The sequence below is a fragment of the Pezoporus flaviventris genome, unplaced genomic scaffold (genome assembly GCF_033815535.1).
Source record: "Pezoporus flaviventris isolate CSIRO_AGI_PZ_B2104156 unplaced genomic scaffold, CSIRO_AGI_Pfla_v1 ptg000063l, whole genome shotgun sequence".
In the NCBI taxonomy this organism is placed as follows: Eukaryota; Metazoa; Chordata; class Aves; order Psittaciformes; family Psittacidae; genus Pezoporus; species Pezoporus flaviventris.
In genome coordinates, this window is record NW_026892611.1 from 974336 (window position 1) to 990197 (window position 15862).

Genomic DNA, 15862 nt, shown 5'->3' on the forward strand with positions numbered 1-15862 from the left:
AACAATTTATGCCTAAATATGCACAGTTTTAAAGATTTTCTTAATTGAATTTCTCTGCACTTTCAGGACACTAAAGGAAAACCAGCCCTGGTCATCACCAAAGGGGTCAGACAGACACCTGGCTGCCAGTTACCCGACAGTGGGACAGATAAGCCCTCGAACACGAAAATCCATGAGTTTGGATATGGGGCAGCCGTCACAAGCGAACACTAAAAAGCTTCTAGGTTATTCACATAACTAATTCACTCCTTTGTCTGCAGAGTACCCCAGGGAGTGTTACTGGCGAGACGTTATACTTGTATTTGTTCTGACTTTAAATGCTTATTCCCTATCCAGAGGAATGTATGCAGTTCCTACAAAGTATGATTACAGAACACTGTACAGTTAGAGAGGACTAACTCGGGTCTTTTGATCACAAAGGGGGGAAGCAAAAGTGACACTCAAAATATGTGGAGGAAAAAGGGAAAAAAGGAAGAAAAAGAGATACTCCAGACACTAAAGATTCATAGTGCCAGTGTTCTGCCACCAGCCCTCTTTCACCAAAACCAAGAAGCCGAATACCTTAGCTTAGCTGCTGAGTTGAGTTCTCTGTCTTGTGCTAGAAGAGAGGGTCCCAAAACATTTTAGAAGTTTTGTAAGCAATCTGATTTTTATTCATGGCCTCTCAGTGCATCCTGTTTACAAGCAAAGCCTCAGTGTCAGAGAAACAAGATGAGTTGCTTGGTGTAACTTGTGGGTACCCTTTACATTCCGTGGTGCACGTGGATGAAGAGGAGAGTTATTTCATTATGATCCTGTTACTGCTTCCTTTTCAGTAGTCACATTTTGGCATGTTTATTGGATGTGATGTGGTGACCAGGAAACCATAGCATGCCCCAGCATACATCTCTGAGTAAACTGCATGCTTCCCTCATACATACTGTGAAGCATTTTGGAACCTGTGATGGAGAGCGGCATGGTGTGATCGTATTTTCTTTACCATCCCTGAAAATGGTGAAAACGTCCCCAGATTCCTGTCAATGCGTTGTAGATAGGAGAGTAGCGTGGCCAGAAAATCAGGAAAAGTTAGAATATGGATCTAGGTTTAATGTTTTTAATTGCCTGATAAATTGTTTTTAGGTACAAGGAAAAGTTTTGACCATTTGATATCGGACACAAAGGCTCCTAAAAGGCAAGACATGGAATCTGGAATCACAACGCCTCCCAAAATGAGGAGAGTAGCCGAAAATGATTATGAAATGGGTGAGAAACAGGACTAACATTTTCAGAATAATACTAATTATAAATGCTTTGTATGCACATACAAAGAATTATTTCTAAATTCAGTGTTTATTTGCCTAGGACACTACAAGGTAAGGGAGAAATATCTGTCTCAGCAGTGGCTTCTGGAGAGCAAAGTCTTCCTATCATTAGCAACTGAGGTTTGAATTGGAGTTGCTCAGTTTGTAGCTGTAAAGCTGCACGTACAGGAGTGGACTGAAATAAACCAAATCTGGCTTTTTCTGAGCTAACAAACCCAAGCTGCAAATTCCTGCAGGAGATGGAACATGACCTAATGCCTCGAATGCCTCTCTTCATCGTCTCCCACATCTGCTTCCTGTGCCCCCACCCCCAATTGCAATGCAAGACCAGGGTTCTGCTCTCGTGTCTGATGGCAGTCTGCTGCCAGAGCCGGAACGTGGGACTTGCCACCCCTGGGCCTGTATTTCACTGATGAGGAAATTGGGGTTATTGTTGACCATTTGATAACACATCCCATGGAACGGTCCAGTGCTGCCGGCATTCCAGCATAGCTGTTGCTTTCCTACCTTACGAATGCTGGTGACCTCAGAGTTTGCATATGACCGAGTTTGTTGTGCAAGAGCTGGTTCTGGTTTGGTTGGGGTTGCTTTTGCTTTGGATGAGTTGCTCTTTTTTTATCTGGCAGAAACCCAGAGAATATCACCACAGCAGCACCCGCATCTCCGAAAGGTTTCTGTGTCCGAGTCAAATGTCCTGCTTGATGAAGAAGTCCTGACTGACCCCAAAATACAAGCGCTGCTGCTTACGGTTCTTGTAAGGTTTCTTTCTGTCTATTCCCTGTTATTTTCTGAGACTGTTGTGTTATGCGTGCTCCTTGCAGTGTTTCCAGCTTCACATGGATCAGCATCCCTGTGATGTGCAGGTCGATTCTTTTGATCCAGCTTTCTAGGAATCACTGTTAGAAATGTGTTTAAATGCTCCTCGAGAGCAGGTACTGAATTTTCATTATTCCACCTTGCTTTGTAGAACTTGTCCAACAATTGTCCCTTTTTCCCTGGCAGATTATTATCACAGACTAATTTTATATGATAAAATGATAGCAATACATTATACTTCTAAAGTCAAGAAGTGCAAGCTGTTGGAATCCCAGCGTAATTCAGTTTTTCAATGATTAACTGTTAATAGAGGTACAGTATGATGGTGCTTTCTACAGCTGGACCAATCCAGTCGCCATTCCTGAGGTAATTCAGACAGATTCAGTTGCCTGCTTTTGACAAAAAACAACTAGCTAAATATTTATCAAAATAGAAGCTATTGCCAGCTGGTTTTATTTCCCACATAGACACAAAATGACTCGGCTCCATGTCCAGAGAGAACACAAATGAATCTTTTGTAATGCTGTTTTCTGCTATTCACAAATCTTAAAACCTTAAACTACAACAACAAAGCCTGTGTAGAACTACTCAGATTGCAAGTGTGCTCATTTAATCCTTTTCCTTGTAACAGGCGACATTAGTGAAGTACACTACTGATGAGTTTGACCAGCGGATTCTGTACGAGTATTTAGCAGAAGCCAGCGTCGTCTTCCCAAAGGTCTTTCCTGTTGTGTAGGTATCCAACACTGTTCATGGGGACTCTCATCTTGGCCCTTCCTTTAAAAGGTCTGCACCAGGACAAGCTTGTATGAAGGACTCATCTGTCCATGGCTTGCTGGGACAAGTGTCCATAGCAATTTGAGAATCATCCTTTTCCCCTGTGTTAAACTAATCCAGTGTTCTTCCTGGACCAGGCCTCCTCAGGTACTGCTCCTGGTGCTTCACCGCAGTCACACTCAGGTTTTGTACTTAGCACTCCACGTGCCAGTCAAAACTGATTCAAAGCCAGGTCAGGACACTCTGGTATTTCTTCAGATACCTGTTAAAAGTAGTATTTGCTGGAGTCAGTCTGCGTAAGAGGAACCCAACCGTCGGGACTTCAGAGGAGGAGACTTAAAGCTGACCTGAGCATGATGTAAAAATCATGCTGCTATTTTCTGCCTTTATAAATGGGTAAAGCACATACAAGTTGTGTGAGTTATTGAAACCACGGTTATAAGTAAGTGGCATTTGTATTAACAGAGCCCAGGGAAGGAACACTGCCACAGGGTGAAAAAGCTGCTTTGAAACTGCAGCTCTGAAATGTTCCCAAATCCAGTGAATTGGGTTTTGGTTGAAAATAATGAAACTCTTTGCAATGTAAAATGTAAGGTGAATGCTTCAGTGGGGCACATTTTGAGCGCAGCCCTTTGTCAGCATTACACTGAACACGCGTAGGAATTGCATTGTACTTCTGAAGTCACCGAGGTTTTGAAAATCTCACCTTAGCTGAAGTCATTTGGGAACTGCGGCTGGTTTGTGTTTAATGAACAACAAATAAACTGCTTCTCTTTTCCTTCAGGCACAATTTACTGGATTCCAAGATCAATACCCTCCTATCTCTGTGCCAGGATCCAAACTTGCTGAATCCAATCCATGGGATCGTTCAGAGCGTTGTCTACCATGAAGAGTCGCCGCCCCAGTACCAAACTTCTTACCTACAGAGTAAATACCTTTCCTTGGGTTTAAAAGCAGCCATATCTGAAGTTAGATTTACTACTGATAGTGGTTTAGAACTGCAGCCCTAAATAGAGCACTCAGTCGGTCTTGTGTGGCATCTTGCCAATGTCATATTCTCGTAAACAGAAGAGTTTACATATTACAAACCCTGCTGCTGTGAATATTAAAGCTGCTCCCTGCTATTGTGCACTAAAATTCAAAGTCCTACACCAGCTGTGTGTGTCAAAAGAAGCTGAAAGTCGGTATTGTGTCTGCTAAGCAATTTGAAGGAATACAGACCAGGAGTGGGGGTAAATGATGAGTTTCAGTTTAACCCTGGAAGGCTGGGCAATTCCATAGTTTCTGGTTGGTTTCTGTCAGTTGAGAACTGTGTGTGGTAACATTTGATTTGTTGTTGTAGGTTTTGGATTTAATGGGTTGTGGAGGTTTGCTGGCCCCTTCTCTAAGGTAAGAGCAGTACATTCCCTGCAAGTTTCTGTACACTGGTGCTCCAGGAAGGATGCAGATCACAGAATTTCTAGAGAAAAGAACTAGTCTCTTTCTTCTTGCCCCACCGTGCACAGCAAACACAAATCCCAGACTACGCTGAGCTCATAGTGAAGTTTCTTGATGCCTTGATTGACACGTATTTGCCTGGAATCGATGAGGAAACCAGTGAAGAATCTCTCCTGACGCCCACCTCTCCGTATCCCCCGGCAGTGCAGAGCCAGCTGAGCATCACTGCTAACCTCAACCTTTCCAATTCCATGACCTCGCTTGCAACCTCCCAGCACTCCCCAGGTCAGTGGCTGTTCCGGTCCATCTTGAATTCACGGCTTTTGTAGCCACTCGGCCTCGTTGTTTCTTTGGAGGTGTTTATGCATCAAAACTCATTGCATTCCTGAATCAAATGAATATTAAACTGTTCACTGAGCTATTAATTACACTGATATTTCAGATGTTGGGTTTATCCAGCACAAAAGTTGTCTTCCAGGTCGTTACACGTAAGCCATTACCCTGCTTAGAATGAACCAGAATGTGTCACCACGGCGGAATTTGGTGGCATCTGGGCTGCACTGTCCCTCTTGGTCGAGGCTGTTGGTCCCCTCTGGGGCTGCAGGATGCAGTGAGCTTAACCCCAGTCCTTGTGTTTCCCCAGGGATCGACAAGGAGAACGTGGAGCTGTCGCCCACCGCCGGGCACGCCAACAGTGGGAGGATGCGCCACGGCTCCGCGAGCCAAGTGCAGAAGCAGCGCAGCGCGGGCAGCTTCAAGCGGCACAGCATCAAAAAGATCGTGTGACTGCTCCTCTCTGACCCCTTTAACTTTCTGTCTGGAGACTGACGCACGTGGGCCCTCGCAGGGGCCCTCACCGGTTGCGATGCTGCACTTAACTTTTCCAGTTCCCATCCTGTCAGCCATGTTGCCAGATGATCAACTCCTGAGACATTGCCTGAGTTTTAATGCCTTCATTTCCTCCCTTCTGTGTCTGGTTTCAGTCAGTGTTTCAGAACCGCTCCTGTAGATCCTGACGGACTTTGCAGCCGAAGGAGGTGTGGAGTTCTTTAACACTGCAGATCCATGTCGTGTCCAAACTCGAAAGCCATTGCCTGTAGAGAGTTCTACCTTGCTTCTGTTGTCTGCCTTGGTTGCCTCTCTTCTAGAGGGACGTGTTCGTCCTTAACCCTGTTTGCACACGTTTCAAGGTGGTGGCTTTATGAGCCAGAGGAAGTTCCTGTAATCCTGGTTTTAATTCAAACCTGTAAGATTTTTAGCTGTGGACTTTTTTTTACCATACTTTAAAAGAAACTTAGGATAGCTGCAGTGCAATGAGCTTAACCATCGTGGTGGCTTAGGTTAAATTCCTGGTAAACAGCAATAAATTTGAGAGAAGGAGGCCACACGAGTCTCTTCCATTCCCCACCCCATAGCTGCACATGCCTGGACTGCGTATGGACCAGACTGGACACACTGGCTTTCTTCCAAAGCAGATTTTTTTGCTTGTCGTGGTTTAAGCCCAGCTGTAACTCAGAACCACGCGGCCGCTCTCTCACTCCTCCTCTTGCTTCCCCCTGCTCTTGAAGGGATGGGGAGGAGAATGGAAAGAATGTAACTCCCACGGGTTGAGATAAGAACAGTCCAGTAACTAAGGTATAACACAAATCACTACTGCTACCGCCAATAGTAGTAATGATAAGGGAAATAACAAGGGAAGAGAATACAACCGCTCACCACCCAGCCTGACTGAGCAGTGATCTAACCCTTCCGGGTAACTGCCCCCAGTTTATATAGCAGGCATGACGTGCTGTGGAATACTTCTTTGGCTAGTTTGGGTCAGGTGTCCTGTCTCTGCTTCCTCCCAGCTTCCCTTCCTCCCTGGCAGAGCATGAGACTCACAAAGTCCTTGGTCAGGGTAAACATTACTGAGCAGCCACTAAAACCATCGGTGTTACCAGCGCTGTTCCCAGGCTGAAAGTCAAAACCACAGCACTGCACCAGCTGCTAAGAAGGAGAAAAAATGACTGCTACTGCTGAACCCAGGACATTGCTGTACTTGAACTGCACTAAACAGGTTGTATAGTGGAAAGAAACCATCGAGAACTGACCATAATGCTGTCATTGTAGCAGTCTTGAATACTTACTGCTTCTTTCTTCCATTTAGCATCTACTTTAGTTTTGCCCTTCCTTTGAGGAATTCCTGGCAGCATAACCCGTGGGGTGTGTGGGGAATTGAACCTCGAGCTCTGGGAGATGGCGCTTGCCAAAGCTGCTTCCATGCTGCCCGAGCAGCACTGTAAAACCAGCAATGTTTGCTTAAGGTACATGAATCTAAAGCCAGCCGATGCCGTGTGGAGCGCAGGTTACGTCTGAATGTCTGCAGTGCAATTTCTGGTGTTAGTCCAGGCATCTGCAGCCAAACCCATCTCACAGAACTCCCCTGGGCTTTCAGTTCATGAGGGTTCGTGCTCGGAGGTGACACAGAACTGAAGCTGCTGTCGCTGTGAAGCACTTGTCAGCTCAGTCGTGCGTCGCGGTGGACGGCTGTGAACGTGCTGCTATGTCAGTGAGGTGTCAGGCGCAGCGCTGGGTGCTGCGCCTGCTCAAATGTGCTGGGTGCTGATCTTGGGGTGAGCAGGAATCCTGGCCAAGGGCCCATCCATCAGCTGGGTGCTCGCTGGAGGGCTCTGCATCTCCTGCTAAAGAACAGCTGAACTCCCCAGTGCCAGAGCCCTGGTTTATGTTAGGTCTGCAAGTGGCTTCAAAGGAAAACAAAAGCATATCCAGTAGCTGCAGTAAAACCCTCCAGTGCAATTTCCTTAGTGGCTTTCAGTAAATCAAACTCCACAGCTAAATTATTAGAGAATGGTACAAGTAAGTGTTGAGACTTTATTGCTATCGCACATAATTCACATGTATCCACACAGTAACGATGTAACATGTATGTAAATAAAAATACCTTTATTGTATTGATTCCTAACATAACAATTTAATTTCTTTAATTTGTTTACAGTCCTGGAAAAACTCTGAACACAAACTTCATATGCAAATAGTTTGCCAAAACAAGAGGAAAGCTTAGAATCAGCAGTCTTGGAATAGAGGCACTGGGAAAGGCGAAGGCTCGTGCAGTCAACCAAACCTCTTTATTCCTGGTGGTAGGAATGTGGTTCCTGAGCTGCCGTGGGACTGTGAAAGGGGTTGTGAGGCCAGAGCTGAGCGCAGGAGTAGAGCAGTGGCTGGGGCTGTGTCTGGAGCTGCTGTGCACAGACAGCTCCAGGAGTCACTGATGTAAAAGCTGTTCTCATCTCATACGTCACATTGCAAAGAGCCACCTTTGGCATCGCTGCCAGCGAGTGCTTGTTAGTCCGAACTGAGCTCATTCCAGCCCTTTCTGCCGTGCTGAAGACACTGAATTGTGGAAGCCTGAAGGTTTGTGGGTAGGAGGGAAAAAGAATCTCTTGTAATTTGCTGGTAAAAAACCATAGTTTTCACTTTTCTCCTACAAGCAGATTCTCTGTAAACAGAAACAGTAATTCCAGGGAACAACCAAAGGGGTTTTGTTTGACTGGGAGCATGCGAGAGCACCTCTGTCAACGTTTTTGCATTGCCTCTATTAAGAGAGTCCCTAAATTAATGCATTGTTTGAAACGCACAGAATGTGAAACCAAAATGGACAGTGACTGCAGTTACCTTTCCTGTGAGAACTATTCCAGGCTCCCAGTCCCTGCTGAAAAGAACCTGCTATCTTCATAAAGGAAGTCAACAAAACTGAATTCATCCTGTTTCCTGGAAGGAGGGGGAGTCATCTCATGTCTTCACTGCATGGCTCAGTGAGAGGACCTGAACTTTTTTAGAGCAGGGGTGTCAAACATGTGGGTCACAGGAGCTGAATGTGGGTGTAGTTACAGCCGATGGCCAAGGTTTATTTTGGGATCACGTGTGCTCTGATACACGGGGACGTCATCTCCCAGTACCAGTGGTTGGGAAGCTTGTGCTTAGATCAAGGAGGGGATCATGGCCTTTCTTTACTGATGAAACTCCTATTAGTAATTAGTCGTTCAGTGCCTTACTGTCACATGCATCACTTGGCCTGCTCCCTGTAACAGCCAGTGCTCTTATTTTGCCTTTTTGTTTTCTTGCTCGCATCCTCCTTCATTTGTTCTCTTTTCCTGGTTTTTCTCCACCCCGCTCCATTTCATTTGGTGAGCACCCTCAGTTCCCAGTCCAGCCTGCTTCCATCCCCTCCTTGCCCATTACTCCTCTCTGCTCGTAGTGATCAGCAGGTAGGTAGTTGCTGGTGAGGATTTGAACCTGACCTAGCGAGCAGGAGACAGATCCAAGCGTTCCGACCTGCGAGTGGCTCCTGCAGGCAGCCCGTGGGCTTGCAGGCAGTCACTGCTGCATGGGCTGCTCCTGCAGCACGGAGTCAGGGTACTTGGACATGAGACTTAGCTTCAGGAAAACCCGGGTTTCACACGCGACCCATGCGAGGACATCATGGGGACTCTATGTTTGACACCCCTGGTTTAGAACACGTTACCCATCACGCACTAACTACAGTTCAGTACTGTAAAGATGATTAACATTTTGTTTGTGTTTGTATTTTCCCTGACTTAAAGATAATTCAGTAGTATTTGAATAGTGCATAACCTACCTGTTAATTATGCCAATGTTTCTGCTTTAATGTGCATGAGGTTTCCGAGAACAGGAAACATTTCACCTAAGTATTGTGGACCCGGGAGCATTCCAGTGCTCTATTCCTAACTGGGTTGTAGGTTTTAGGGCCTTTTCTGTTCCATTCTAAGGTTAATTTCTTTTCCAGTGTAATGAAGCACGTCTTACTGTTATGCAACAAACTTACCACAGAAAGTCACTTTTAGTGTTGGTCCCACCATTTTTTTTTAATGCAGTATATTCACCTGTAAATAGTTTTTTGTGTAAAATTTGACAGAAAGGTATATTTACTACACTGTAAATACATGTGACAATATATTGTATTATTTTGCTTTTTTTGTAAAGCAGTTAGTTGCTGTATATGTATAACATACAAATTTGATTATTCTAGTGTTAGTAACTGGTAACTACTACTACTCCTTCCTGCTGTTGCGTTACGTCATTTAAAAAGAGATGCTGTGTACTATAAACTCACACTCTGTATGATACCTTACTAGTTCCAGTTGGGCCTCAGCTTTGAACCCGTTTCCTTGATCCACAATCCTGTTGCTATTGTAAGCAAGCGTGCGACGGCTGGCAAGAGCCCGGCCAACTCAAACGCCGGTGGTAACTGTAGGTGAAAGGGTAGAAGGCTGGGTTCAGATAACTCTTGTTCACCCCGTTTCCCCTCATGTATGTACTTCCCCTTTTTTTTTTGAAGTAAAATGTAAATTCAACCTGCTTCAAGTTGTTTGAAGGTCATTCACTGGTGCTGCGCGGTGCAGTCTGCAGTCCCTTCTCTGTGACAGTGAGATTCGGATGGGTCCGTGGGGTCTGTATTGCCACAGGTGTGGGATCAGCCCTAATCCCAGGCCTTAAACCCCTCTCTTTCTGGGGAAAATGAAGATCGAGTTGAACTCCTGGGATTTGTCTTTCCAGCATGGTGCTGCTCTGTGTGGGTCATCTTGCACAGCTCTAAATAATGGCAAAACCGATTGCCTGAGGATAACCGAGGACAGGATTTGGACAGAATAAAGCCCACTGTCATGAATTTCATGTCACTTCAATAAGATTATCATAATTGAATAATAAATCAGAATTTTTCTTTTTAAATTGTAAATTTAATATTTTAATAAAGCAGCTGCTTGGTCTTTAAAGAACATTTCAGTATAATTTGTCTATTTGAGCTTTTCTAGCTTAGAAGCTTGAAGTTTCAACTGTCAGGCAACTTTTATGACAAATAATTAAATCTATTTTTCTTTTCGGGGAATATATTACTTTCCTATTAAAAATGTATAAGTACTTATATTCTGGCTTTGTGAATCATAAAAGGATGTAAAAACACATTAAAGCGTGACTGCATTGACTACTTCTGAGACATCTGCTTGTTCCTGTACACTGAACGGAGCCCTAGGCCCACTGAGCTGCTGACAGACAGGCAGACAGACAGACATTGTGCACAGGGCTGGTAACTCACTGCAGTGCTCCTGTGCTATAGGCAGTGCATGAATGGAGGAGCTTCTGCATGGTTCAATGGCAGGAGCACTTTTTCTTTCCTTTAGAGGAAACGTTCATTAACCTTAAAGCAGAAGCAGCACTGCAAGGAGTGGGGAGCCACACAGGAGATGTTTCCTCAACAACACTGCTGCTAAAAACACTTCTTAAGTACCTCTCTGTGGACAGTTGAGCTTCCCTGCTCCTTGAGATCGCAAAACACACTCCAGGCATGGTGAGGGAATGAAAGGAGGAAGAGCTTTATTTTAGATATGACTTTTAAAAGGTTAGAAAGTCTATTTAGGCAAAAACTTGGAGCAAGCAGTTCTGTCTTAGGAATCAGCTTCCAAATCCCTGCCCAGCTGCTGCCAGTGCTGCTGAAATACTTTACAAAGCAAAAAGATAAAGTAAAAATACAGAACTTTCTTGATGTGGAGGCATAAATTTTGGTTTTGAGTTAATTTGGGCAAAACTACAAGGAGGAAGAGAAAGGAAGCTGTTGTTCAGGGGCAGTAAGATTGACCCACAATGTGAGTGGCTGATTATGAAGTATTCAGCTGTCTCTGACTAGCATATTTCCAAAAACCTCTGACTTGGAATAACAAGTCTCCACAACATTCCTGTTAACACATGAAAATACAGATGTATTTTCTAATATATTACAATTTAAAAATACAAGACTCTATAACTCAGAAATTTCATACTAAGCTTTTTGTTCCCTTAAGAGAAGACTTTCTCAAGTAGGCTGAAAAAGTGCAAACATGCACAAACATTAAGAGCCCTTTCCCAAGGCTGGTGAGATGCTGCCACTACAGGGAACGGTGGTGCCAATCTTGTGATGAATGTGATGCCTCTGAATGCCAGCAGCCCTGATCCTGTCAGGGATGAGGTGAGCCTCACCTTGGGCTGTCCCACAGCTGCGAGACGCCAACCTCAGGGAACACATCAGGTGCTCAGGGGAGCAGTGGTCCCGTCCGTCGCAGTGAGCTGCTGTGAGGGTGGGCAGAGAGGAGCCTCCTGTTCCTGCTGCAGCTGCCTTGGGGCTACCTGTGAAGGTGACAAACACTGCTGTGAGTTAACTGTGCTACAGCCACACAAACAGCCATAGGCTGGACTTGATGATCTTAAAGGTCTTTTCCAGCCTAGTGGAGTCTCTGATTCTATGGGGTGAGATGCGGGCCTTTGCACCCTACCACAGGATTAACTTCTACTGCACTTGAATGTCTACTTCAGCCATTGTCTACTGCATTTTATTTTCCTATCCTCCCCTTAGGCCCATCTGTATAGGAACAATGGAGACTGAATGCCCAACCTAAACAGATACAAGGTAAGTCTCTGGGTGTCACAGAATTAAAGCCAACCCCTTGCAGCTACAAATTGTGCTACTGGCTGTTCCAATTCAAAGCGAGGATGGCCTTTTCCCACTGCTAAAGTTCATGATTTATAGGTGTGACTCCTTTGTGTCTTGGAACATCAATTTCTTCACTTGATGGCTGCTGTGTTTAACAAGCTCTCAAATGAAAACAAATCCCAGGGTTGTGTGGGTGGGGAGTGCAGAAGAGCATCTCCCATGGTGTGACTTGTTAAAACAAGTACGGGTTTGTTCATCAAAGCAGCAATGAAAGGAGTCCAATGATGCATCTTCAGGGATATTGAAATGATAGGGCTATAAATAGCTGTGAGTAACTAACTGCATGTTCCAGAAAATCCCACTGAACTATTACATTGTAGTTTAATTTTTTTCTCACAGCATCCTGTCCCTTGGAAGAACTAGAAATGTCTGTTCTGCTGCTTCTCCCCCCATCAGTGTGCAGAGAGACACATTCCCTTTCAACCAAATTAATATCTATGAAGTTCCTCCACTGTGCTCCCCAGCTCCTTGCACTGTCAGCCAAGGTTTTTTTCCCCTTGGTGATTCTCTTTCCCCTACTAAGCGGAGCTCACTGTGATACAGCCCTTCTCATTTCCCAGTGGCCTGGAGTGCATTTAGGGCAGCATCAGGCAAGAGAGTGGGCTTTCAATGGCAACGCATGCAAAACACTCTGTGTAGCATGAGAGGGATGCACCCAACTGCCTATAAACAGGCATGACTGAGCACGGGCCAGAGACAGTGGCTCTGAGACAAGGAAGAGGCTGGTTCAGAGCAACACAAAACATACAAAGGCTTAAAGGCCCCACCATGCAAACACACGTGAGGCCATTGAGGTGCTTGAGGCACTGCAAAATGAGGGAAGGAATTTCTGCATTTGCCCAGAACAGTTGGCACCTGAGCCTCTGTGCAGTAGGGATCAAAGAGCAAAGTGTGCTGCTGAATCCTGCTGTATGTTAAATACTCACACGAAGAGATGCTCAGGGAAAAGAAGAGGCCACCACCGGCTCTGTGTGCTCTGTCCTTTCCAAGCCTGCGCTTGTTCTCCAGGGCTGACTCCTCCTCCCATCCTTGTTTTTAACTCCTGGTCTCACACAGTTCCTGAGAGAAAAATTACTGCTCAAATCCCCTGCAAAGCAATTGGGCAAGTACACCTCTGCTGGCCTCAGTCTGCCAGCTCTGTTTGAGATGTTAATGGCTACACCTCTAATTTACAACAAAGAAGAATAAATTGGCCTCGAGGATGCCGACATACCTTACCTGTTCTTTTCTCAATTTCAGTAATCCTTTTACTTTGTAGTGTGCCAGTTTGCCTTGCTGGGAACATATATTTGCTTTTTAAATGACCATGAAAATTGAACTAGCAGGTTAGAAAGCTGCTCCTCACTGAGGCAAACTTCAGACCCATGAACTGCTTCTGTAAGAACACAACTTGTCAGACCTGGAAGCAGTCTTTGTTTTATTTGACATCACTGTCATTTTACTAGTACTCAATAGAATGTATTTTTCTTTCCACTGTAGTAAAGCTTATGGCCTTTGACTGCTCCAAGAGCTTGGCTGCGCACTGCACGCAGAGCATGACACCAGGTTTGTCCCAAGAGCTTCAAATGTTGTTGGTCACCCTGTGTCTGACACAGGCCGCCCCTGTGACCTTGGTCAGATCTCCTAACACCCTACAGTCAGGAGCCACCAACAGCCCAACTGCCCGACTGTAACAGTCAAGTATGGCTGTCAGCAGAATTCCTGACAGAAACTTCTGAGCTCTTCATTTTAAAGACATTAAATGGGCAAAGTCTGAGCATTGTTGTGTTTTTTCTGCTTCACACGTGGCACAATTTCTGTTCTTTAAGCAGGATTTATTGGCAATTTCTGCCTGAACAAAAATGTTGAGGCAAATCAGGAGCTTTTCATAGACAAATACTTCCACACATTACTAATTCCAGAAGGCCAATCCTGCTCAAACATGACTGTGGTTTTCCTAAGTTACTCACTGGCACTCTCTAACGTGATGCTTGCTGCGTACATGTGTAAATAAACAACTGAGTGGGCTTAACTCCAGGCAGGCTGGTGAGCTAACCCAATGAAAGCAGCCCGGTGTCCTGCTAAGGTGTTTATAACAGATCTCCAGCAACATTACATACATAGTGTAGAGCAAGCTGCTCACAGCCAGGCAAGCTCACAGGGCTCTGCAGGAGACAGTTACTGGAAAGAGCAAGGAGGTTTATGGTCTCACTTCTTGCTCTGCTCTTCCCTGCTACCTCTTCTTGCCCCAAAGCCCTTTTGCTTAGCCATCCCTCCCTGGCCCATTTTTTCTCTCTGACCTTCCCCTCTGAGTTTCCAGAAGATACAAAAGCAGCGTAAGTTGTTCCATGGGGAAATTCAAAGCCATCTCTGTTACCACACAGACAGGCCCGGTGACAAACTAAGTCACCTCTTTGCTGCACGCAGTGAGGAGCCAGAGTGTGTTTGGGTAACACGACGAGTATTTAACAATAAAATGAACACAAAAGTCTCCATTAACTCCAGCTTTGTGCTATCACAGCTAAGCAGTAACCTTGCCCAAACACAGGTTTTCATGCTGCACTCTGGCTCAGGCTTGGCAGCTCCAGTCCTGCACTGCTGTACCTGCTGCCTCATGCACTTGCTTACTGACGTGTTTTGTCACCAGCAAAGCATTCATAGCATGTCTAAAGCTTTGTATAAGACAGGCTCACCTCTGTTTACTTCTTTGAACAGCAAGGGGGAAGCCAGCAGCGTCTGGCTGTGTAAGGAGACAATCAAGTGCTTTGGCTCTGGGGCAGAAACGAGCTTTATAATCCCAGCAGAGAACAGGGCTGAGCAGTTGGAGTGGGTGAGGGTGCTCAGACGCAGCCTCTAAGAACTGTGAGAGGAAACAGCCGTTCCTAAGCCTTTGAAGAGATGACTCAGGTGCCCAAGGCCTGGCCGATGCACAGCACCCAGCAGGTCCTGCCAGTGAGAGGAGGCAGCTCCGCGCCCCGACGGGCGGGCTGAGGGCAGGAAGCGCTCCCCACACCGCGGGGCTGGAGGAGGCCCCCGCGGGCCGCGCCACGCCAGCAGCGGGGAACCCTCCATTGCCGCGGCCCCCGGGCGGAGGGTGAGGGACACCACAGCGGCGGGCGCTGCCACCAGGGCTGAGCGGGCCGCAGCGGCTCCGCTCGCCTCATGAGGAGCGGGCGCGCGTTCCCCACCAAATGCAGCGCGGAGGGAGCGAGGGACGGAGGCGGCCGGAGCCCGCCCGGGGCACGGAACAAGAAGAACGGACACGAACCGGAGCCACGGCCGCGCCGCTCGCCGAGGTACCGGTCTCCAAGGCAACGCGGAGTGCAGAGTGCGCATGCGCAGAGTCTGAGGAGACGGGATCTCGCGAGAGGGCTGCCTCTCGCGAGAGGGGCGTGCCGGGCGGGCGGGGCGGCGGGAGCCGCTGCAAGTCCGAGCCCGGCGGCCCGGGCGGGCTGCACGTGGGCGCGGCGGCGGCACCGGCACCGGGAGCTGCGGCCTCACCGGGAGCTGCTCCGGGCCCGGCGCGGGGAGTGCGGCGCCCCCCGGACAGGCCGTGAGTACCGCGGCGGGGCGCTGCCAGGCCTCGCAGGCGGCGGCGGGAAGCGGGCCGCGGGCTGTCACCGGCAGCGCTCGGTGTGGGGCTGAGGGACTGAGGTGCTGCTGCCGCGTTGTCAGCCCCGTGGGCCGCTGCTCCTCAGCCCCCTGCACGGTCCCGCCGCGTCCAAGGTCAGCGCCGCCGCTGTCCGGCCCTCAGGTCACCCCCGGCGGGAGGGGGGGTCCTCGGGACCGGGGTGCTGAGGGCCGGGCTGCGGCGGGAAGGGGCCCCCATGGTGCCGGCAGCTGAGGGGTGCTGTGCGCCGGGCGGTGCAGCAGGCATTGGGGTGCCGAGGCCTCCTCGGTGACTTGTGGTAGTTTTGGGGTCTCTGAGTGGTTTGACGTGGGTTTTACTGCTTATTTCCCAGTTGCCAGTAGCAAAGCCCGGGCACTGCTGAGGGAAGCGGGTGTGCAGGCC

At 47.4% G+C, this 15862-nt stretch overlaps 1 protein-coding gene across 4 annotated transcripts in view; it reads left to right on the top strand.

Moving 5' to 3' along the window:
• Nucleotides 1-5266, top strand: part of NF1 (neurofibromin 1) — a 70229-nt gene extending 64963 nt beyond the window's left edge. For all 4 annotated transcript variants that reach the window (XM_061469932.1, XM_061469934.1, XM_061469933.1 and 1 more), the window contains 8 exons: nt 67-224; nt 1120-1242; nt 1928-2055; nt 2749-2849; nt 3679-3821; nt 4237-4283; nt 4400-4616; nt 4975-5266. In XM_061469932.1, the coding sequence (XP_061325916.1) occupies nt 67-224; nt 1120-1242; nt 1928-2055; nt 2749-2849; nt 3679-3821; nt 4237-4283; nt 4400-4616; nt 4975-5117 (1060 nt within the window). In that variant the 3' untranslated portion in view covers nt 5118-5266. The remainder of the gene's footprint in view (nt 1-66; nt 225-1119; nt 1243-1927; nt 2056-2748; nt 2850-3678; nt 3822-4236; nt 4284-4399; nt 4617-4974) is intronic.
• The last annotated feature ends 10596 nt before the right edge of the window (nt 5267-15862 follow it).